We start from the raw sequence: 20,304 nt of genomic DNA, 5'->3' as shown, positions 1-20,304 counted from the left end.
TGGAGCTGGGAGGGGAGAGGGTTCTAGGTGGACCAATAACGTGTGCTTTGGCGTGAGGGACTTATCCATGGACCAATGGGAGACAGGTTGCGGTGGGCGGGGCAGCTTCTGGGCTGGTGCCTGCTGCGCGGGCAGCGCACTGTGATTGACTCAGTCAGCCGGGGTCAGCAGTAGGCGCGGGGCCGCTGCGGCGCGATGCCCATGTACAAGGTGAGGTCCTTTCACGGGGCGCCCGGCGCGGTGCGGGCCGAGCAGCTCCCCACCTGCATGTACCGGCTGCAGAACCTGCACGGCGGCCCGGCGGCCGCTGCGCCACCGCACCAGGTAGGAGCGGAGCGGGGGGGGGAGGAGGAGGAGGGCTCCTGAGGAGCGGGACGGAGGCCTGCCTGGGGGCTCGGCTGGGAGCGGTGGGGGTTGGGCTGCTTCTGGGCCAGCCCGCTTCCTCGCGGGAAGGGTCTAAGCGGCCCCGGAGCTGGGCCCTGTGGACTCTTCCGCGCAGGGAGGGACCTGGCGCCGTCCCCGCGTGGCCGAGGAGCCCGGACCCGGGTATTCACCCCAAAGGGGGGCGGGGGGAGAAGTCAGGCAGCTCGCGGAACCCCCAAGCCCGGCGCGGGGAGCGGGGAGAGGATTCCTCAGTTCCTGCACTGGGGGAAGCCAACCGTTGGTTTGTGTGGCCACTTCCGGGAAACCCTGGTCTGGTGGAGCTCTGCCCCGGCCTACCCGGCTGCTTGCTCTCGATAGCGCTGAGCCTCCTTTGTCGGCAGTGAGGTTTGCCTGCCCATAGTTGCACGGGGTCTGACTGTGGTGGAACCTGCACTCTCGGAGCCCTCTGCGGATCGTACTAGTCCCTTAGCATCTCTGTTTTACGAGTGGGGAAACTGAGACAGGAAGGTACAACGTCTTTCCTGGGGCCATAGAGAGTCATAGGCAAAGCCTTCGGCATGCCCTGGACTCCATCTCTCTTTGTGGAAGGGTGTGCCAGAATCTGTTCTATTTTTTGAGAGTAAGATGTTGTGTCTTGCCTTTGTGGCTGTGAAGGTAACCATAGACTGTGAATCAAGTGTAAGGTGATAGAATTGTTGTCCTGAGTTTGCTACCACTCTGCAACAATATGACTGAGATATGTTAATTCCCTATGCATCTTAATAGGTTATCTACTCAAAACCTAAATATGGCAGTACAAATGTCAACATTGTCAACTATTTGCTGATTATGTTAGCAGACATCAATTTTACGTTCTTTACCCACAGCCACAAACCAGTTTGCATACCCAGGTGCCAAAAGTTCCAACGCTTCCTTTCCAGCTGCCTGACCCTTCAGTTTCCCTGACATCTACAAAGCAGTTACCAATTGTCAATACAAAAATCTGTGGCATAGCAAAAATGGGACAGTGTAAAATAAATGTAGTGGTCTGTAGATTAAATACTTTGATAGCCAAACCTGGGAAGTCATGGGTGGTGTGTGCGCGAAGGAGCAGATAGTTCATGAGGGAATATTTCAGTGTTCTGCAGAGCAAGAAAAAGTTGGTGAATTATTAGTCTATTTACTGTACCTCACCCTCTCTGTTTACATGTCCTCTACAGAAATGCAGTATTACTACACATACTTGAAATAGCTATTTTTGTGAAAATTAGATCTAATTGTAAGGTTTGGTACCCATTTGCACAAAAATACCACCAGGTGTGAATTAAAATCAATGTAGGTGTTTTGGTGCAAGGGTATGCAGACCAGCCCGTACAGTGTAGTTCATACTGTTCTTGGTGAAACCTCACTTTTAGTACTAAATAGTAGCTTTTTCTTTCCTCATACTTTGAAGAATTAAGGGCCACACCTAAGATAAGGCACAAGGATATACATTAGGTGTTTGCCTTTAGCACCAAAGTACTTTCATTTTGCATTGTATAGGCTGCCTGTTGCCATTTTTTTTTTTTAAATCAGTAATCTTGATTTAAAATTATCATGAAACAATCTTGCATATCTTGCCCGGTAATAACTAAAACTTTCACTGCCACTTTTTTTAAGGATCTCCAAAGTACTTCACAAAGATATTATCCAACTACCACAGATGGGTAAAATACTTTGCTCGGGTTTGTATAACAGTTCTGGGAAGAACCAGATCTGACTCCAAGCCTTATGTTTGAGCGCTAGAATTCACTTTTATTTAAAGCTGTTTGATATTGCAACATCAGCATGAGTTTCATCACTATGAAAGTCACTGGTTGAAGTAAGTGGTTGGCAAGTCATTCTTGGTTCTTTAGGCTTCTGTATTCTTGAAGTTCTTAAACTCTTCAAGGTTTAATTTTGAATTCTTATGTATGTAGATTTGCAGTTTTTATCTGGTTTTGATTATGTCTTGGAATCACTGTTCTGTAGATAGAGCTGTAACACGTGGATCAAAAATTGTTTAATAAACTACTTAAGATATTTGAACCAATAAGATTTCAGTAAACCATTTAAATAAGGGGCATATTTACAATCCATCATTTTGCAGTCATCTGTTCATGTAAAGTCAGTGGAAGTGACATGGGATACTAATAAGCTTAAGAATTTCCTTTAGGATATTTTTAAAATATTTCCATAGTGTGTTAAAATGAGAGGTGTGATGCGACTAGTGTCAGAATAAATTCCTATAGAGACTTATGCACAATTCATACATCAATACAATTATTGTATATCATTGAATTGGGTATGAGTGAAAATTAATTTAATTTAATTCTTTCCCTCTAGGAAGAGGTTGACCCATCACTTCTAGCACTTGAATCCCGCCAAGAAGAGATCTTAAAACGCTTGTATGAACTTAAAACTGCTGTCGATGGGCTCTCAAAGATGATACAAACACCAGATGCTGACTTTGATGTAACTAATATAATCCAAGCTGATGAATATGCTCCTTTGACTGCAAGTGCAGCAGACTTAGATTCAATGCTTGGGAAGGCAAGTCCAGACTGGTATATTATCAATATACATGTGTCCAGTGAATGAATTACCTTTTGTGCAGAGGTCTCTCTGATCAGTAGTTAATTTGCTTTGCATCCAAATTTGAATAAGAAGGGTAAAAAACTGCAGGCTGAGTAAAATTTGGGATATTCAAAAGTGATATGTACAAAAGACCTACTACTGCTCTTTAAAACAAAATCTGCTCAGTTTGGGTTATTTGAAACCTCCAGATCACAGAACTCTAAGATGGACTAGTTGATATTGAAATTATGGCCATGGCACTAAACCTTAGTTCTGCTGAAGTTAATGGACTCTTTCTTTACCTTGGACTTCAGCTAGAACCAGGTTTTGACTCATAATGAGCACTGTGTTTTTTATCTTAGAAATATTACTGCTTGGTAAGGAAGTTGCTTGAGCAGATATTGTAAATGTTAAAAATAAACTGAATGCTATAGGATATACAACTATATGGCTTGATAAATTCCTTGTTCCATACCAAAATGTACTTATTGAATGTCTCTGCAGTGCAATGAGTTGTTACACATTAATGTCTACTAAATATTATTTACTTTTGATGCAGGATTATGGTGCTCTGAAAGATATTGTGATCAATGCAAACCCTTCTCAACCTCCATTGTCACTGCTAGTACTGCACAGTCTGCTATGTGAGCGTTATAAGATTTTATCAGCTGTTCATACACACTCATCAGTGAAATGTGTGCCAGAAAACCTCTTGAAATGCTTCGGTGAGCAGACTAGGAAACAGTCACGTCACGAGTATCAGTTGGGCTTCACTCTCATTTGGAAGAATGGTAAGAATGGCATCTAACTTACAGAAGGGGAGTGTTGGTTTGCAAATGGTTAAATAGTTCTGATTTCAGGCATTTGCTTTAGATGAACACAACATTTAAAGGGTCATTCAATTTGAAAAATCACACTTCCATGTGAATTTTGTATCTGCTGTTGCTACAAGTAATTCCTAAGGTTACTAAACAACAACAAAAAATCAGAGCTTTTTTTCTTAGTTTCCTTTGGACAGCAGTTTGTGTACACTCAAATGTGTCTTGTTCAGGTGTATCCCTCATCTGCTGCTCTAGAAGGAGCTTGCAAGAGCATGCTCTTCCTCAGCTAGGCCAGAAATGTGGGGACGCCAACCCTCCCGGTTTTGCAGGCAGTCTCCTGGAATCACGCTCAATCTCCCGGAGGCTACTTCAGCCAAACCGGGAGATTTTGGGTGCTAACAGTCTGGCACGGCAGCAGGACTAAGGTAGGCTCCCTACCTGCCCTTGCTGCGTACCACTTCTGGAAGAGGCCGGCACCCTCCCTGCGCCCCTGGGGTAGGGGGAGGGCAGGGGGGTCTCTGCGCACTGCCCCCGCCCTGAGTGCCAACTCCGCAGCTCCCACTGCCCAGGAACTGCAGCCAATGGGAGCTGTAGAGGCGGAGCTTGCAGGCAGTGGTGCACGGAGACCTGCTGCCCCCCCCCATCTAGGAGCCGCTGCTAGAGGGATGTGCCAGCCGCTTTCGGGAGCCGCCCGAGGTAAACGCTGATCCCCTGACTTCCTCCTGCACCCCAATAGAGCCCGCAACCAAATTCCCTCCCAGAGCCTGACCCCACACCCCCTCCCGCACCCAAACTCCATAGGTGCTAGTATGTGCTGGGGGTGCTGTAGCACCCCCGGCTTGAAGTAGTTTCCATTATGTACAGGGCTTACAGTTTGGTTCAATGGCTCTCAGCACCACCACTATGCAAATTGTTTCAGCAGCCCTGCCAAACTCCCTCCCAGAGCCTGACATCACACCTCCTCCCGCACCCCAACTCCTTCCCAGAGCCCAGCCCCCTTCCCGCAGCCTAGCCTGGTGACAGTGAGTGAGGGTGGGGGAGAGCGAGTGACGGAGGGGGGATGGAGTGAGTGGGGATGGGGCTCAGAGAAGGGGTGGGACAAGGGTATTTGGGTTTGCACAATTAGATAGTTGGCACCCCTATATACCAGTAACAGCAGCAACAAAGATGAAACAGCAGAGGCAGGTGTGTACACACAGAAAAGTGGGTAAGGAGTAGGCTTGAGTTGAGTGCTCCTTTTGAGCATTCATGAAAGACCCTTTAATAGAGCAGGTGAGCAGAATATGTTCTGAAACATGCTGTTTAAAGAGTGATTGAGCTCATAAAATACATTTTGCCATCACTGTTACGGATCTTATCCATTGATGGACTAGTCAAAGGAAATGAATTCCACTGGTTGGCGCCTCAATATGTGGTCTGACACTGGCTACGTATAGCTAAAAGTTAGCTTCTAACAGCATTTGCCCCACTCTTGTTGGGGCAACAAGGAACCTCTCAAGTGGGTCCTAGACTATCCTAAGTTAGATGACAGCAGGTGTAATTGCATCTGCAAGTGAACAGGAAACTATCCAGAATGAGCACAGGTTCTGTTCATCCTAGCCCATGCCTCTCAGCCATTTCTGCTCTAGCTGGAGGATTCCAGAAGTAGTTCAGTAATCAAATCTGGGAGTAAAGTTGTATGGGGTTTACCAATGCCTGGGAATCCAGAAGAAATTAATCTAAGAGGAGCCAAAGACTGCAAGCCCTTATTAGTGACATTATTTTATACCTTCAGTAAATTAGGCATAAAGGCCTACTCCTGTTGTCCTCTTCCACCACGAATTTCCATTTTAGCCAGGCTGAGTTCGAGCTATCTCCCTTTCAATTCATATCCCTATCAATTTTATAAAAAGTTATTAAACTAATTTAATATCATTTTCTTGTTGTTCTGAAAGTCTTTTCTGTAGTGAACTGCATTCTCATTTGATGATTCTCTAAATATGAATAAGGGAAAACCCTACTACAATAGTAGCACTATCCAGTTAGGGAGATAGTGAAACAATGACAGACATTCCTAAACTTATTTCATACTACACAGAAACTACATTTAAAAGAACATTATTAAAATTGCAAAGTCAAGCCCTTATAAGTTAGGAACTTTGCATAGGCAGCCTTAATTTTCAATCTTAATTTGGCCTCCTTGTGTGTATGCATTTGATGGTCTTTAATTGCATAATCACATACTACTTTTTCACAGGACCTGCTGTGGGGATGAATGAGGGGTGTGTAGTAGAGACTTGTCGGTAGGACCTCTGCCTCATTTGTTGCAGAAGTAGGAAGGTGTGTAGTGAATGAGTTGGGATTGCAGGAAGAGAAAGGACAGTCTCATGGTTATGGCAGTTGAATGCTGCCTTTGGAGTCCATGCAAACATTTCATAGGTTATTAATTTTGTGTTCTTCATTTTCTGGGTGCCTGTCTTAAGTCCTTGGGTTCTGATTTGTAGAAATGCTAAGCATTCAGATGCAACTGAAGTCAGTGGCAACTGTTTTGAATATATAAAAGTGCTATATATGATATGGAGTACACCAGAAACTCAGGTCCTAGGCATCTCAAATTGAACACCTGAAATTAGTAGATACTTTTGATCTTAATTTCTTGTTGTTAGTTTCTCTATCTGTAAAATACACCCTGGGTCACAGGGTTAAGATAAATTCATTATTTGGGAAGGCCCTCCAATAATATAGTGGTAAGCAACATGGAAAAGCTTATAAGGAAATTAATCATTCTGTTTTTAAGAACAGGTCTTGAATAGTATGCAGTAAGGCAGGCATGGGGCTATGCATTGAGCAATAAGAAAACAATATTGAATAGCTGCTCATTGAGTACTGAATGAAGCAGGGATCCTGTGGGGAAAAGTGTGATCGTATAATTAAAGACTATCATAATATATATGTTCAAGGGGGCTGGATTAAGATTGCAGTATTCAAAAAGCAAGAGAGGTATACACAAATAACTCCTGAAAACAAATTCTGTTGGAGAGCATCATCTTGAATGCATGCATTATTCATCAGTAGAACTGGAATATTTACATTTGTCTTACAGACCTCTGCCCCTGGAGTTTATGGAGTAGTAAGTAGTTATCCTCTGTGTACCAGCTTGAGAGTGCGGTGGGATGGGACACTTCGCCTGTGAGTTTCACTTATATTGGTGACACTCAAGCATGCTGGGTTTCATTCCAGGCTCTGTGGAGTGTAGTCTAGTGGACAAAGACTCCTCTACCCCTTTCCCAGCCATTGGCATTCTTCATTGGAATCAACCGTCACCTCCACATTGCCTAGGCCCAATGAATTATGGAGAGCATGAGAGAGTGTTAGGTACCTGCCCTTAGGCAGGTTCCCGGACCTAGCAGAGTCCAGAATTCACTGCAGGGAAAGTTCTGCTTAGTCTCAAACTGCAGCATGGCCACTGAGGACAGACTCTTCAAGGAATTTAGCTGTTAAAATCTAAGTCCCCAATGAGCATGTGGAAACTGACTTTTCAAAGGCTTAGAACTTGGCCAAATTGGGATTTATTATCACAGCAAAAGCCCTCCTCTTTCCCAAACTTCAGGGCCCTGCTCCATAGTATTGGGCAGTGGGGGAAAGAGGTGGTGCTAGAACGTCTCACTGAAATGATAGGCTGAACTTAACAGAAGCAAAAGGTATTTTCCTAGACTCATTCTTGGAAAAAGCTGAAATTTAAAAAAAAAAAAAACCCAAAAAACCCCCCACCCTTGAGACTGAAGCAGACATCTAACATAGAAAACTTCAACCCAACAGGGCAAGTTATAACTAACTGAAAACAGGATCTTCTAGGGAAAACTTCAATAGGCAGCACTAGCAGCCCTGCCTCTACTACTAATGAACCTTTTTTCCTATATGTACTGTAAACAGTTGTGGTGCCAAGTGTTCTTATTTTTGTCTTAATTTCAGTTCCCAAGCCCCAGATGAAGTTCAGCATTCAAACCATGTGTCCCATTGAAGGAGAAGGAAATATTGCTAGATTTTTGTTCTCCTTATGTGGCCAGAAGCATAATGCAGTCACTTCAACTCTGATAGACAGTTGGGTGGATACAGCCATCTTCCAGCTGAAGGAAGGTAGCAATAAAGAAAAAGCAGCAGTCTTACGCTCCATGAACACCACCCTTGGCAAGACACCCTGGCTGGGGGGAAATGAACTCACTGTAGCAGACATCGTGGCGTGGTGTGCACTTCAGCAGACAAGTTGCTCTAATGCTGTTCCAGCCAATGTACAGAAATGGATGAAGTCTTGTGAGAATTTGGCACCTTTCAACAGTGCCCTTAAACTATTAAAATGAGTATGCACTCTTCCAAGGGGGATTCTGTAGCTTTATTCCACCTTATGCCTGTTGTGGTGGTTGTGAAAGTCTCTTCTAAAATGTCTTTTAATGAGATTGTGGACTGAAGTCTTTTAACATCAATTGTAAAGTCTTATACCAATAAAGACATCACAGTTGCCTTTTGCTTGTAATTTTATTTGTATGAGATTAAAGTAACCCCTAATAGCCTGTGGTGCCATAGCTGTATGTCAGACCAGTGGTTGTAAGTGTTGAGGGCATGTTTTGGCCCCAAGCTATCCCCCATAGCGATCCAGGAAGAGGCTTAGAGCTAAAATGTTAGATGTAAACATTAGGCACTCCCCTGCACTGGCAACCTCGGAGAGAGGGGTGTGAGCAGACACTACTAAAAAAACAGCTCCAGACACACACTGCCTATGGGGGGCAGGGGATAAAGGAGTGGGGGAGTGCAGTGAGGATGAGCCCATCTGGAGATCGGAGTAGGGGGAGCTCGGAGCCTGCCCCTCAGAGGGTCAGGTGGTGACCAGGAAGTATAAAGGCTTACCCTCAGAGCGCACTAGGGAGCCAGCCACCAAGTGGGCCAGATATCTCCTGCCTGGGCCAGATATCTCCTGCCTAGCCCACAACTGGGAAACCCCTGTGGCCCAAGGTACACACCAGGACTGGGCTGACTTGCCCTGTGCTTGCTACCCTGAGGAGTTGCTGGGCCTGCTGCTTGCCCACTACCCTGAGGAACCCAGGGTGGTGGACCCCCCTGGAGGACAACCCTGACCCAGGTACTACCTGAGGGGGAGTTTTGAAGTAGCCCAGGGGCAGCTGATCCTCGTCTGGCTGCAGCACTGCCAGAGCCCATGTCTGTGTTGTGGCTAGGATCCCCACTGACGCAGCAGCAGGTCTTCTGCTGTTGCTAGGGCCCTGGGCTGGGATGCAGTGGAGTGGGAGGGCCTGCGCCCCCCCTGCCACCCAACTCATGGGTGGCAGTCTTCCCCCTCTCCCAGGCCCTGGAGGCTTGGGCCTACTGTTGTTGCCCAGCCATGCCTTGACCTAGGGCCTAGGCTTGATACTATTTGTACTGTTACTGCTCATCTCCAGTAGTGACCTTATAGGAACAGGTGAAATGAGAGACAGAGCATAACTAAATCATGCCTGAAAGACAAATACCATTAAAGTACAGACACAAGAAAGGTATTTTGAAATATTTATATAAGAAACTTTACATAATTTTATAGGTTATATTGACCTACTCATGTATACACAGTCTGACTGATGCTCTACTTAAACTGGAGAACCAAGCCTCTTGTGCTGATCTTCTCTATCCTCTTTTTCTCTTGAAAGCAATTTTATTTTCTCCTTAAGCTTTTCAATTTCTTCCTCTTGCTGCATCACCTTCTGCTGTAGACTACAAATAACCTGAAAGTAAAAGTCAGTTTAAGAAAAGTCATGTATTGTAAGGATTCCTCTTAAATTTGCTTGCCACTAGCTAATACACCAAGCCAACTAAATGTTTCCCCCCTTGAAAAGTTAACTTACTCTACCGCCAGAAGAAATGCAAGTTTCACTGATGATAGGGATGGCAGTAGCAGACATTTGTTAGCTGCAGTACTAGGGGATGGACTTTTCCTTCTGCTACAGTACCAAGTGGCTTTTATTTTGCAGTGGTGCCCAAACTTTTCCTGTCACATGCCACCTGCTCTCTCTAATGGAATCTGTCCACGTTCCTCCTCCATTACTGCACAGTTGGCATAGGTGCTGCACCCCTAGCTTGAAGTGGTTTCCATTAGATACTGGGTTTACAGTTTGGTTTAATGGCTCAGCACTCTACAAATTGTTCCAGCACCCCTGACAGTTGGCTGAACTGGGCAGGGGGAGAGGGAGCAGCTGGAGCTAGAGCCAGAGCTGGTTTGGGGGTGGAGCTGGGCAGGGGGGTGGATCTAGAGTAGGGGTGAGTGGTGCTCCCTCCCCACCCCCAGGGGGGCTAGCTTGGGCCCTACCACATGCCCTCCCAACCTCTGCATGCCCCTGGGGGATCGGGGTGGGGATACATCCCATGGTTTGGGGACCACTGTTTTAAAGGGAGATGACTGAAATGTTCTGGGGCTTCTGAGGTTAGAGCACAGCCCTTGAACTAGCATATAGGTGAATCAGAAGATCAAAATTCTAAAAAGTGGTAAGGGAACCCCTGGTAGGTTTTGTGGTAGAAGCACAGGAGTGAGAATCCTGCAAAATTATGTCTTCAGAGAAGCAGATAAAACTGACACAACAATGAAAATAAGTTATCTATATTTTGAGACCAATATTTCTCAACCACCCAAGATTAGAAACACTGGTGCAACAGCCCATTCTCATGCAGTGGTCCTAAGCACAGTAATCAGAAAAGCACTACATTTGCTCCATCATTCAAACCATCCTCTAAGTTGTAAAAATAGCAATGAGGGCATGCAAACAGGCAGAGGGAGAACACAGCTCTGCAACACAATGCAATTTTTTATGTTCCTCTTGCATAAATGCATTTTTTCAGCTGTATGTTTTCTTTATGCTGTACTAAAATGGAGGCTGTTAGAGTAATAACTTACATTTTCTGTATTATGAAACAGTTCACTTTCAAGAAGCTGAGCAGCAGTTGGTCTCTGTGATGATACCTCACTGGTTAGCAACTTAACATACTTGGTTTGTACTGGCCATTTGTTGCTAAAAGAACTAGGAACATAGCCATTTCTTAAACTTGTCAAAATTTTGCTTCTTTCCATTTCTGTTCCAAATGGCTGAAAAAGTTCTAAAAGAATTACACCCACACTGTACATGTCTGACTGGAAGAGGGAAAAAAGTAAAAAGGTCTAGTTACATTTATTTTCAAAATAAAATTTTCAATGTTGTACACAGGTTCTAGGAAACAATATCAGGTGTTGAACACGGCATCCTAAAGGCTAACAGACTGTTTGGCACTTTGCTAAAGAAAGTTTTAGCATACACATGAACTACCTCATCACAAGAGGTGCACAAGAAAAAGGCAGAACTGAAACTTATGCCAGAGCCAGTAGTGAGGAAACTTTACTAGTTACAGTGTAACTGCCCAGCAGGAGACTTAAAGTTTTGTTCCTACTAACTGTAACAAGCATTTCTTTTAAAAACAAGTATACATTTGTTTCATTATATTTAATCATAGAATATCAGGGTTGGAAGGGACCTCAGGAGGTCATCTAGTCCAACCCCCTGCTCAAAGCAGGACCAATCCCCAGACAGATTTTTGCCCCAGATCCCTAAATGGCCCCCCTCGTGGATTGAACTCACAACCCTGGGTTTAGCAGGCCAATGCTCAAACCACTGAGCTATCCCTCCCCCCAAGTCTCATTCATTTTTAACCTTTTCTTTTTAGAGAAATGTTGCTCTTAAAGATTTATTTAAGGAGTAAAGACAAAGGTAATCACTATCTTAACCTAAAGAAAGTACATCAGAATAACAAATGCTGGGCAGATAATACTTTGCACCAAAGTATTTTTAAAACTATAGGGGAAAAAACAATTGTCACTACCTTGAAATCATAGTGAGATCCTTGCAACTGTTCTGGTGAAGCATACAGACAAGTACCGACTCCTGAAGTATGTTTTAGTCCTACAAAAAAGAAACTTAATTTAAAATTGCTTCAGTGACTCCAAGTTCATTTATAAAAATTGATAATGATTTAAACATCTCAATAATGCACTGCTAATTTTTTAATTGAAAACTGTGTTTTTCCAATTACCATTTATCTTCTCTGTCTTTAACCAGTGGTTTGGGTTTTCCTGTATAATATCTCTGCAAGCCAGTCCGAAATCTCCTATTTTCACACGGTGGTCTGATCCATATAGAAAGACATTTCTGGGCTACAAAAATAAACTGCATCAATCTCTTACTTTAAAAAAAAATCAGAATTTTTTAAAAAGTATTCTGAAGTAACATTTCTCTATTTGTTTCACAAATTGTAATATTCCTTATAGTCTTCAGAAGGATAAAACCAAACAACACCTATAATAGTTAATTACTAATTATTTAACATGTGCATTAATGACCTTGTAAAAGAGAGCATAAATGAAATTCACAGGTGTTATATCAGAAGATGATGCAAACACCAGTGGAGGCAGACATGCAACACCAGAAGCGCTAGATAAAAAAGAAACATGGGCAAACAGTAACAAAACAAGAATTAACATTGGAAAAAATACAAGCTTATAGACTTGGGGGGAAATATTAAACTGATCTTCAGCAGGAGGGGGAAACCTGAGAAACAGTAATGACAAGAGAGACCTAGCATGATAGTGCACAGCAAATTTAGATCATTTAATGTCTAATGACAACAAACAAAAAACGGGACTCTCTATACTGAAGCATAACAAACAGTCCCTCTTCTCCAAATGGCTCTAGTGACCACATCTCAAATAGTACATTCAATTCTGGGTAACTCATTATCAGAAATACACTGAAACTGGGAAGAGTCTAGCAAAGAGCACAAGGGATTTAGGAGGCAGAAAGCATTGACGTATGAAAAAAGATTAAAATATCTTAATATGTTAAATTTAAATTTGGCTATATGACCATTAAGATAGAAAATGCTAAAAAAATTAAAAAATACCTGCAAACTGTAAACCAAGAAAGGAGAATTATTTAGTGTGTTAAGAAGAGTACGGTATGAAATTAAATAGAACATTTAGGCTGCATACCAGAAAATCATCTCCACAGTGAAATGTATTAGGATGCAATACAATTCCTCAAAAGGGAAGTAAAAACCCTATTGCTTGGTAAATTAACTGTACAGAATAATCCTGCCCTGGCTTGGGGGTGGAGGAGGTGGAACCCTGAATGATTTAAATGCACTGTCCATATTTAATACCTTGATTATTTTATAGCAACTCTAAAATGTTACACAAGCACTGAGGTAATATTATATACTTAGAAATACATCACAATAATTAAGTCTGACAAACATATGAAGCAAGATGCAGGCAAATATCAGTTAGTATTCTACTGATAGTTGTAACTTTAAAACCCGACTTCAAATCTGTTCTAGAACCCGACATCTTGCAACATCACAAAGAGTGATACAGTTCCCATGACAGAGTCCAAAATTCTGCCTTTCCTTTGGGCCATGTATTCGCACTACAAACTAAATTTATCTTACCATGGGTAACATAACCAAGGGAGCCAGCACATCCACAACTGAGTCTGACCCTTTCACTTACTCCTTTTCTTCCTGTAGGCAGAAGGGATTTAAGCCACTTCAGGCAAAACTATATGAAGCAATAATGAAAGATGACAGCACCAGCATTAAAGCTTTACTAGCACACCAGCCTGTCAATGAACCACTGATTGTCTGGGATAAGTGTGCATGCAGAAGATCACTGTCAATCCAGGTAACCATTTGACCTAAGTTATCATCATTTTTAAATCCACAGAGTAAAGATGCTATTTAAAATTCACAAAAAAAATTCCTCAACTAAGTCATTAAAAACATCAAAAGGTTAATATTAAAAAATGGGGGCTTTTAAATCTATATTTGACTGGTTAGATCTTACTGGGTGTTCAGCTCTTGATGACCAAGACTATTTATTTTGGGACTTAATATATGGATTTATGAGTGCCTGAAATTAGGCTCCTTTTTTAAAAAATTCCTGGCCAAAACAATAAAGCTACCTGACATTCACTTTTCATGCATATAAAGCTCCCATTCATAAATATATGAGGCAGAATAAATCCCACAAGCTCCACAATCCCAGAAAGTAGTTTACTATGACCCAGTGATTTGACTCAATTGCATGGTCAAGTAATTAACAGACTAGCTACAAGACATCTGTGAAATTCAATACTGTACCTTCTAAAAAGATGACTGATCATAAAAACAAAACATCCTAGGTTTACTGGTAGAGATCCCACTTACAAATGGGAATTTTATCATTGTAACTGGTTTGTGTTATATTTTTCAGAATCAAGAAATGTATTAAAAATGGTATTTCTAAGATATATTAAGTTTTGGTGCCTGTCCAACTCAAGGGCTACTTGATAAGTGTTCATCCAAACTAATAGCAGTGAAATTCAGAGTTAAAGCTGCCACTCACTCCATCGTTAAGTAATTCTGTTGGAAGTGTTGCAAAAGTCACAGACCAGCAGAAACCTTACACATAGTACCTGTTTGCTCAAGCTTTCTGGGGCAGGCTATATTCTGGCCCTCTTTTTTCCCTCCCTACTGCTGCAGTATAAGAAGCCAATTGAGTACTAGGACTGTGATATTAGAAGAAATCAGCCAATAAATACTCTCCTTTCCTTCCCTCCCCTTTTTCTTTAATTAATTTGTATTCTGCAATCCTACTGATTAAAATATTAAGTATGAGTTTTAATTTAAAACCAAACAATAGACAAGAACATCTACACAAACCTCTCAATCTCAGCTGCTAGGAGGAAGGGTCAGGGAGCTTTGCCTTTCTCTCAACATTCTGGCTGCACCCACATTGCCAAATGGTTCATTTCACTAGCAAACCTTCCAGTTTGCCTGATGCACATGACCAGCCCAAAGCATAAATTAGAGATATCACTCCAACAGCAAGGAAGCTGTGGTACAAATTTCCCACATGAAAAGCCAGATAAACATGGGGGAGACTGGACTAGGGTGTCAGAAACCACATATGTGGTAACCATACCTATGTTGAACAGTGGGGAAAAAACTCTTAAGCTTCCAAGAGTAAGATGAATGGGTTACAAATATGGGTGTTACATAGTATGGAATTAGTGATAACCATCAGTAGAGCTCCAGTGTTTCTAGGCTTACTAATCCTGTCCCCTTCCTTTTCATCATTTAACATAAGAACATAAGAATGGCCATACTGGGTCAGACCAAAGGTCCATCCAGCCCAGTATCCTGTCTGCCAACAGTGGCCAATGCCAGCTGTCCCAGAGGGGCTGAACCTAACAGGTAATGATCAAGTGATCTCTTTCCTGCCATCCATCTCCACTCTCTGACAAACAGAGGCTAGGGACACTGTTCCTTACCCATCCTGGCTAATAGCCATTAATGGACTTAACCTCCATGAATTTATCTAATTCTCTTTTAAACCCTGTTATAGTCCTAGCCTTCACAACCTCCTCAGGCAACAAGTTCCACAGGTTGACTGTGCGCTGTGTGAAGAAGAACTTCCTTTTATTTGTTTTAAACCTGCTGCCCACTAATTTCACCTAGTTCTTATATTATGGGAACAAGTAAATAACTTTTCCTTATTCACTTTCTCCACACCACTCATCATTTTATATACCTCTATCATATCCCCCCTTAGTCTCCTCTTTTCCAAGCTGAAAAGTCCTAGCCTCTAATTTCTCCTCATATGGGACCCGTTCCAAACCCCTAATCATTTTAGTTCCCTTCTCTGAACCTTTTCTAATGCCGGTATATCTTTTTTGAGATGAGGAGACCACATCTGTACGCAGTATTCAAGATGTGGGCGTACCATGGAATTATATAAGGGCAATAAAATATTCTCCATCTTATTCTCTATCCCTTTTTTAATGATTCCTAACATCCTATTTGCTTTTTTGACTGCCGCTGCACACTGCGTGGACGTCTTCAGAGAACTATCCACTATGACTTCAAGATCTCTTTCCCGATTAGTTGTAGCTAAACTAGCCCCCATCATATTGTATGTATAGTTGGGGTTATTTTTTCCAGTGTGCATTACTTTACATTTATCCATATTAAATTTCATTTGGCTAGTTTACCTAGCCAAAACTCTATCCTGAGTCATCATTTAAGCCTGTGCATACTGTCATTAGATTAGTGTGTATCCCTGTGCAGTAAGGCATCTCCTCTCCAAAAAGATATGGGTATCATGAAAAGGAAATTGCGTAACTGTGTAATTTTCCCTCTAATTATGAACTGTTCGTAGAGAGGATTCCCAGTTAGCGCAGTGTGTTTGTAACAGGAGGTGCTGACTCAGGAGTTAGCTCTGTCATTTATATTAATTGAGCCCTAATTGAAAGACAGGCACTTGGCAGTGGCTAACAGGGTGAAAGTAACCCCAGCAGTTAGGCTTATATAAACACACAGGAAGGAAGTATAGGAGGAAGAGTTGGGAGCCTGAAAGAAGGCAGAAGTAGGCAGGACTAGCTGCTGCTACTATACCCTTCCCTAGAACCAAATGGAGCTAGTGACTCATTGTCAATATAAAATATGGTGGTAGTGATGGAGACCTGGATTGGTTGGGGCCTGTGATTAAGGCATAAGGGGACTCTCAGGGGATCACCCCAAGACAGTGTTTTATGCATTTTTACAATAAATTCCAATTAAACAGAAGTTAACCATTTTCCATGGAATATCTTCATTAGGAAGGGATGTCAGAACATACCAGATACATACAGGAACATTGCACAAATGCATTACTATAGTCAGCCTGGCACTCATTAACTGTACTACCCGTAAGAAATGTATGAACTGTACCATTCATATTAAAAATAGGGTATTATTTATGTAGCAATTTACCATCATGCCAAATAAGTAACAAATTCTGCCCATGGAAAACTTACTATCTGAGAATACAAGTGAATACAGTAGATAGAATTAGTACAAAGCATGGTGGGGGCATTTCAAATGATATGCATCAATCTAAGTGGCTTTCTAAGGGTATGTCTACACTACCTGCTGGATCAGCAGGCAGCGATCGATCCAGCGGGGATCGATTTATCGCATCTAGTCTAGTCGACCCCCAAGCCCGCACCCGTCGACTCCTGTACTCCAGCGCCATGAGAGGCACAGGCAGAGTCGACAGGGGAGCGGCAGCAGTCGACTCACCATGGTGAAGACACCACGGTAAGTGGATCTAAGTATGTCGACTTCAGCTACTTAACGTAGCTGAAGCTGCGTAACTTAGATCGATTCCCCGCCCCCAGTGTAGACCAGGGCTTAGTGTTGCCAAGAAGGTTTTGGCCAATATTGATTGGACGGTTGTCCCAAGCATATTGGGGAGCTTGAAAGAAAGCAAGAAGTCAGAAGCAAACACAGGGAACAAACATTGTTGGGTGATGGTTTCTCTGCCTTCCTAGAAACACACAAATGCTGTTATTTCAGTCTGTATCAGTATAGTGTACACTACCAAGAAAGCTACAAGACTATCAGAAAGAATTGGGGTGAAGACAACTACTATTAAGAACAAGAAAGGTGAATAGCTTAAATCCTTATTCGAGAAGAAATGGACAGACATGGGATATTTCTTCCTAATCTTTTTTAATTACAATGTTGTTACAGTTATTGCTTTATAATAAGAAAAGCAGAAGCGTAAGATGTAAGTCAATATACTTCTAAATCTGTAGGAAACACAAATCCACATATAGCTCCCGGAACCAGCTTGATTGAAATCCCAGGAAGGCAGTCTGTCTTCGACAGTTTCAGGACTGTATTTGTTTACCCCATCTGCAAAGTATGCTCACTAGAATCGGACAGATGCACATGCACAGCTTTATATCTAACACACACACTAGGTGACCCAAATTTCTTGATTTTATTTTTTTCAAAGAATGAATGGTTAGAAATCTTAAAAGCCCAACTATAAAAGAAAAATCAAATTTCTAATATTCAATGCTTAACTACTATAATTATGGACACACTTGACTACGCTCTTTCAATTAAATTAATATTAAAATTCAAATGTTCAATAGGCAGACAAATCAGAGTTCTTTTTTTTTTTTTTAAATACAAGGTTCTTAAGTTTTATTTGCAACTAAATTCTGCAGAACATATTCTGCTATTGGTCTGATGCTTTAGTGGAACAAATTCTGCAATCTGTGATGTAGACAGCAAGTATGCCATTATTCAGTCAAATGCCTCTGTCTGCTCTCGTTTATCAAGGGGCTAAGGAAGATTGGTTAAACCTAACCTTATCCAGCTAAAATGTGCTTCTCACAAATTGTACTAGATAAACTAATTCACCTTCAAGCAAAGTCAGACTATAGATTACAAAACTCAGAAGTACATTAACAAATACGTATTTTTGGTTTCATACAGGATCGGTCTATTCTTCCAATTCACTTAGCTGCCAAACACAGAAGAGAGAAGAGTTTGCGTTGTTTGCTAGAATCTGGTGCTGACCCAAAACTAAGGTAGGGCATTTGTAGTCACTCACGTTGCACTCCATCAAGAATATGCACAATTGCATACTGAAGTGGAATATAACTTTAGGGGTCCCTTAGTGATTAAGATCTTATATTTTCTACAGGTGTTGATGTGCAAGATTTCCCACACTATGTGGCAAGATCTCTGGAGGTCATAATTTTGAATGTGGAGTTTTTTTATTTTTAGTTCACTTAACATATGCAGAAATACATAACTGAAGGAACACAGGATAACATGGACACAGTATACAAATTAGGGTAGAAAACGTGAATATGCTCACTATACTGCCAGCTACTGTGGCTACAAATAAATGAAGGAGAAAAGATACATCTCAAACTGAAAACAAAAGCAGGAAAGACAAAGGACTGGACAAAAATAGGCTACTCCCGAAAAATAAATAATGTAAAACAGTGGTTCCCAACCTTTTTTGATCTGCCACCCATAAAAGCGGCCAAAGAATCATTCCATCCCACAGTCTTTTGATCACAAAGGGTTGTGGAATTTACGTCATGAGTATGGTAGGAGCTTCTGCCTGCCTCCCCACATACTCTTCTTTGTGCCTGCATTTTGCTCAGCTCTGGGGTAGCAAAGCTCCTAGGTGCTGTGAAGTCTCCTACCTTCCCAAGCACCAGAGTTGAGCATAATTAAGGCAGGGAAGAGAAGCGGAGGAGCAGCTCTGTGACTGGCTGCCAGTCTGGAGGGGGGCGGAGGCATCAGCCACAACAACAAATTAGGGGTCAGTAGGGAGTTGTTCTGCCTCTCACCAACCCCAGCTACTGGGTTTTAGTGACCCATAGATTTTGCTGTTCTCTCAACTGATGGCATGGAACCCACTGCTAGGTGATGTCCTACTAGTTTAGCAATGCTAGTCTAAACTCTTTTTTGCTGTTTAAAATATTTTACTTTGCTATCTTTATGTAAGCCACTTGATGTTTACTGAAGTAAAAAGAATTAACTTATTAAATTTGTATATTTTAGAGATAACAGAGGTTACACAGCACTTCACCTCCTCCTGCTACACTGGCCAAATATTTATCTAACTGGGACAGACATTTTGACCAGATTTCAGAGAAACCTGGGAATTACACAGAGTAATGCAGAAGAATGTCTTCGTATCTTGTGTGAGAAGGAAGTTCAAACAGATCCTGAAATGGATAGTAACTACAAACACAGCTCCTTACATTTAGCCCTACACTCTGGAGCCTCTCGAGCTATATCTATTCTAATTGAGAATGGTGCCAACATAGATGACAGAGATGAGTTTGGCAAAACAGCGCTTCACACTGCTGCAGAGCATTTGAACAAGGAGGTAACAGAAACTTTAATCACCTGTGGAGCAAACATTAATTGTACTCTTCCAATTTATGGAAAAACTGCTCTTCAGCTTGCAGTGTGCACTGCATCATCTAAAGCAGGCAGAGTTTTAGCTGCCGATATAGATTGCATCCATTTACTGTTAATGAATGGAGCCAAAGTAAATACTCAAGATTGTGACGGACGAGCAGCTATTCATGATGCTTGCTTGGGAGGCAGAAAAGAAATAGTTGATCTCCTCGTAGATTACCATGCAGATGTTAACATTTTAACAAGACAAGGGCAATCTCCCCTTTTTCTGTTTCTTCAACACAGGTCAAATCTAAGATGTACATCACTGTTAAATAAGTTGTTAAACCTCTCATACCCATTGAAGCTAACCAATAATCAAGGCGATCTACCCACTGGACTTCTGCTCCAAGAATTTCAAATACAAAAAGACTTTCTTGTAAGATTATCACATAACATATTGTCTCTGCAAGATATCTGCAAAATCACTGTCAGAAGAATATATGGGGAAAAACACAAACAATGCTTGAAAAAACAACTTCCTGTAACTGTGTGGAATTCTTTATACAACTACCAGGACTACTCACAACTTTGGTAAATAAATCTCATGACTTAAACAGTCAAATTTGATTAATGTGTGTCACATATGCAGTCACACACTCCTACATGGGAAAGTGAATTGAGAAACTGTTGATCCTGAAACTGTGTAATGAAAAATTAAACATGAATCAGGATGCATATTAAT

General features: G+C 41.9%; 3 protein-coding genes across 14 annotated transcripts in view; 2 read left to right on the top strand and 1 right to left on the bottom strand.

Moving 5' to 3' along the window:
• Positions 1-80: 80 nt before the first annotated feature.
• AIMP2 (aminoacyl tRNA synthetase complex interacting multifunctional protein 2) lies at positions 81-8,276 on the top strand. 3 transcript variants are annotated; one of them, XM_044979925.1, is made up of 4 exons: positions 81-210; positions 2,728-2,934; positions 3,518-3,749; positions 7,731-8,276. In XM_044979925.1, exons 1-4 carry the CDS (start codon positions 196-198, stop codon positions 8,114-8,116), a joined length of 840 nt encoding a protein of 279 aa, XP_044835860.1. In that variant the 5' UTR covers positions 81-195; the 3' UTR covers positions 8,117-8,276. The 3 variants fall into 3 exon arrangements, with proteins under 3 accessions (XP_044835860.1, XP_044835859.1, XP_044835861.1); XM_044979924.1 differs by having other exon boundaries at positions 130-324; XM_044979926.1 differs by lacking the exon at positions 81-210 and adding an exon at positions 677-891.
• A 1,030-nt stretch (positions 8,277-9,306) lies between these two features.
• Positions 9,307-20,304, bottom strand: part of EIF2AK1 (eukaryotic translation initiation factor 2 alpha kinase 1) — a 52,469-nt gene continuing 41,471 nt past the window's right edge. For all 9 annotated transcript variants that reach the window (XM_044979004.1, XM_044979003.1, XM_044979008.1 and 6 more), the window contains 4 exons: positions 11,856-11,976; positions 11,646-11,725; positions 10,690-10,923; positions 9,307-9,526 (listed from right to left, as the gene is read on the bottom strand). In XM_044979004.1, the coding sequence (XP_044834939.1) occupies positions 9,392-9,526; positions 10,690-10,923; positions 11,646-11,725; positions 11,856-11,976 (570 nt within the window). In that variant the 3' untranslated portion in view covers positions 9,307-9,391. The remainder of the gene's footprint in view (positions 9,527-10,689; positions 10,924-11,645; positions 11,726-11,855; positions 11,977-20,304) is intronic.
• ANKRD61 (ankyrin repeat domain 61) lies at positions 13,174-20,176 on the top strand. 2 transcript variants are annotated; one of them, XM_044979011.1, is made up of 4 exons: positions 13,176-13,500; positions 18,129-18,223; positions 19,215-19,545; positions 19,866-20,033. In XM_044979011.1, exons 1-4 carry the CDS (start codon positions 13,270-13,272, stop codon positions 19,896-19,898), a joined length of 690 nt encoding a protein of 229 aa, XP_044834946.1. In that variant the 5' UTR covers positions 13,176-13,269; the 3' UTR covers positions 19,899-20,033. The 2 variants fall into 2 exon arrangements, with proteins under 2 accessions (XP_044834945.1, XP_044834946.1); XM_044979010.1 differs by having other exon boundaries at positions 13,174-13,500; positions 19,215-20,176.

The sequence above is a fragment of the Mauremys mutica genome, chromosome 11 (genome assembly GCF_020497125.1).
Source record: "Mauremys mutica isolate MM-2020 ecotype Southern chromosome 11, ASM2049712v1, whole genome shotgun sequence".
Lineage (NCBI taxonomy): Eukaryota > Metazoa > Chordata > Testudines > Geoemydidae > Mauremys > Mauremys mutica.
Note: the sequence above shows the minus strand (reverse complement) of the source record. Positions and strands in the feature narration are given on the sequence as shown.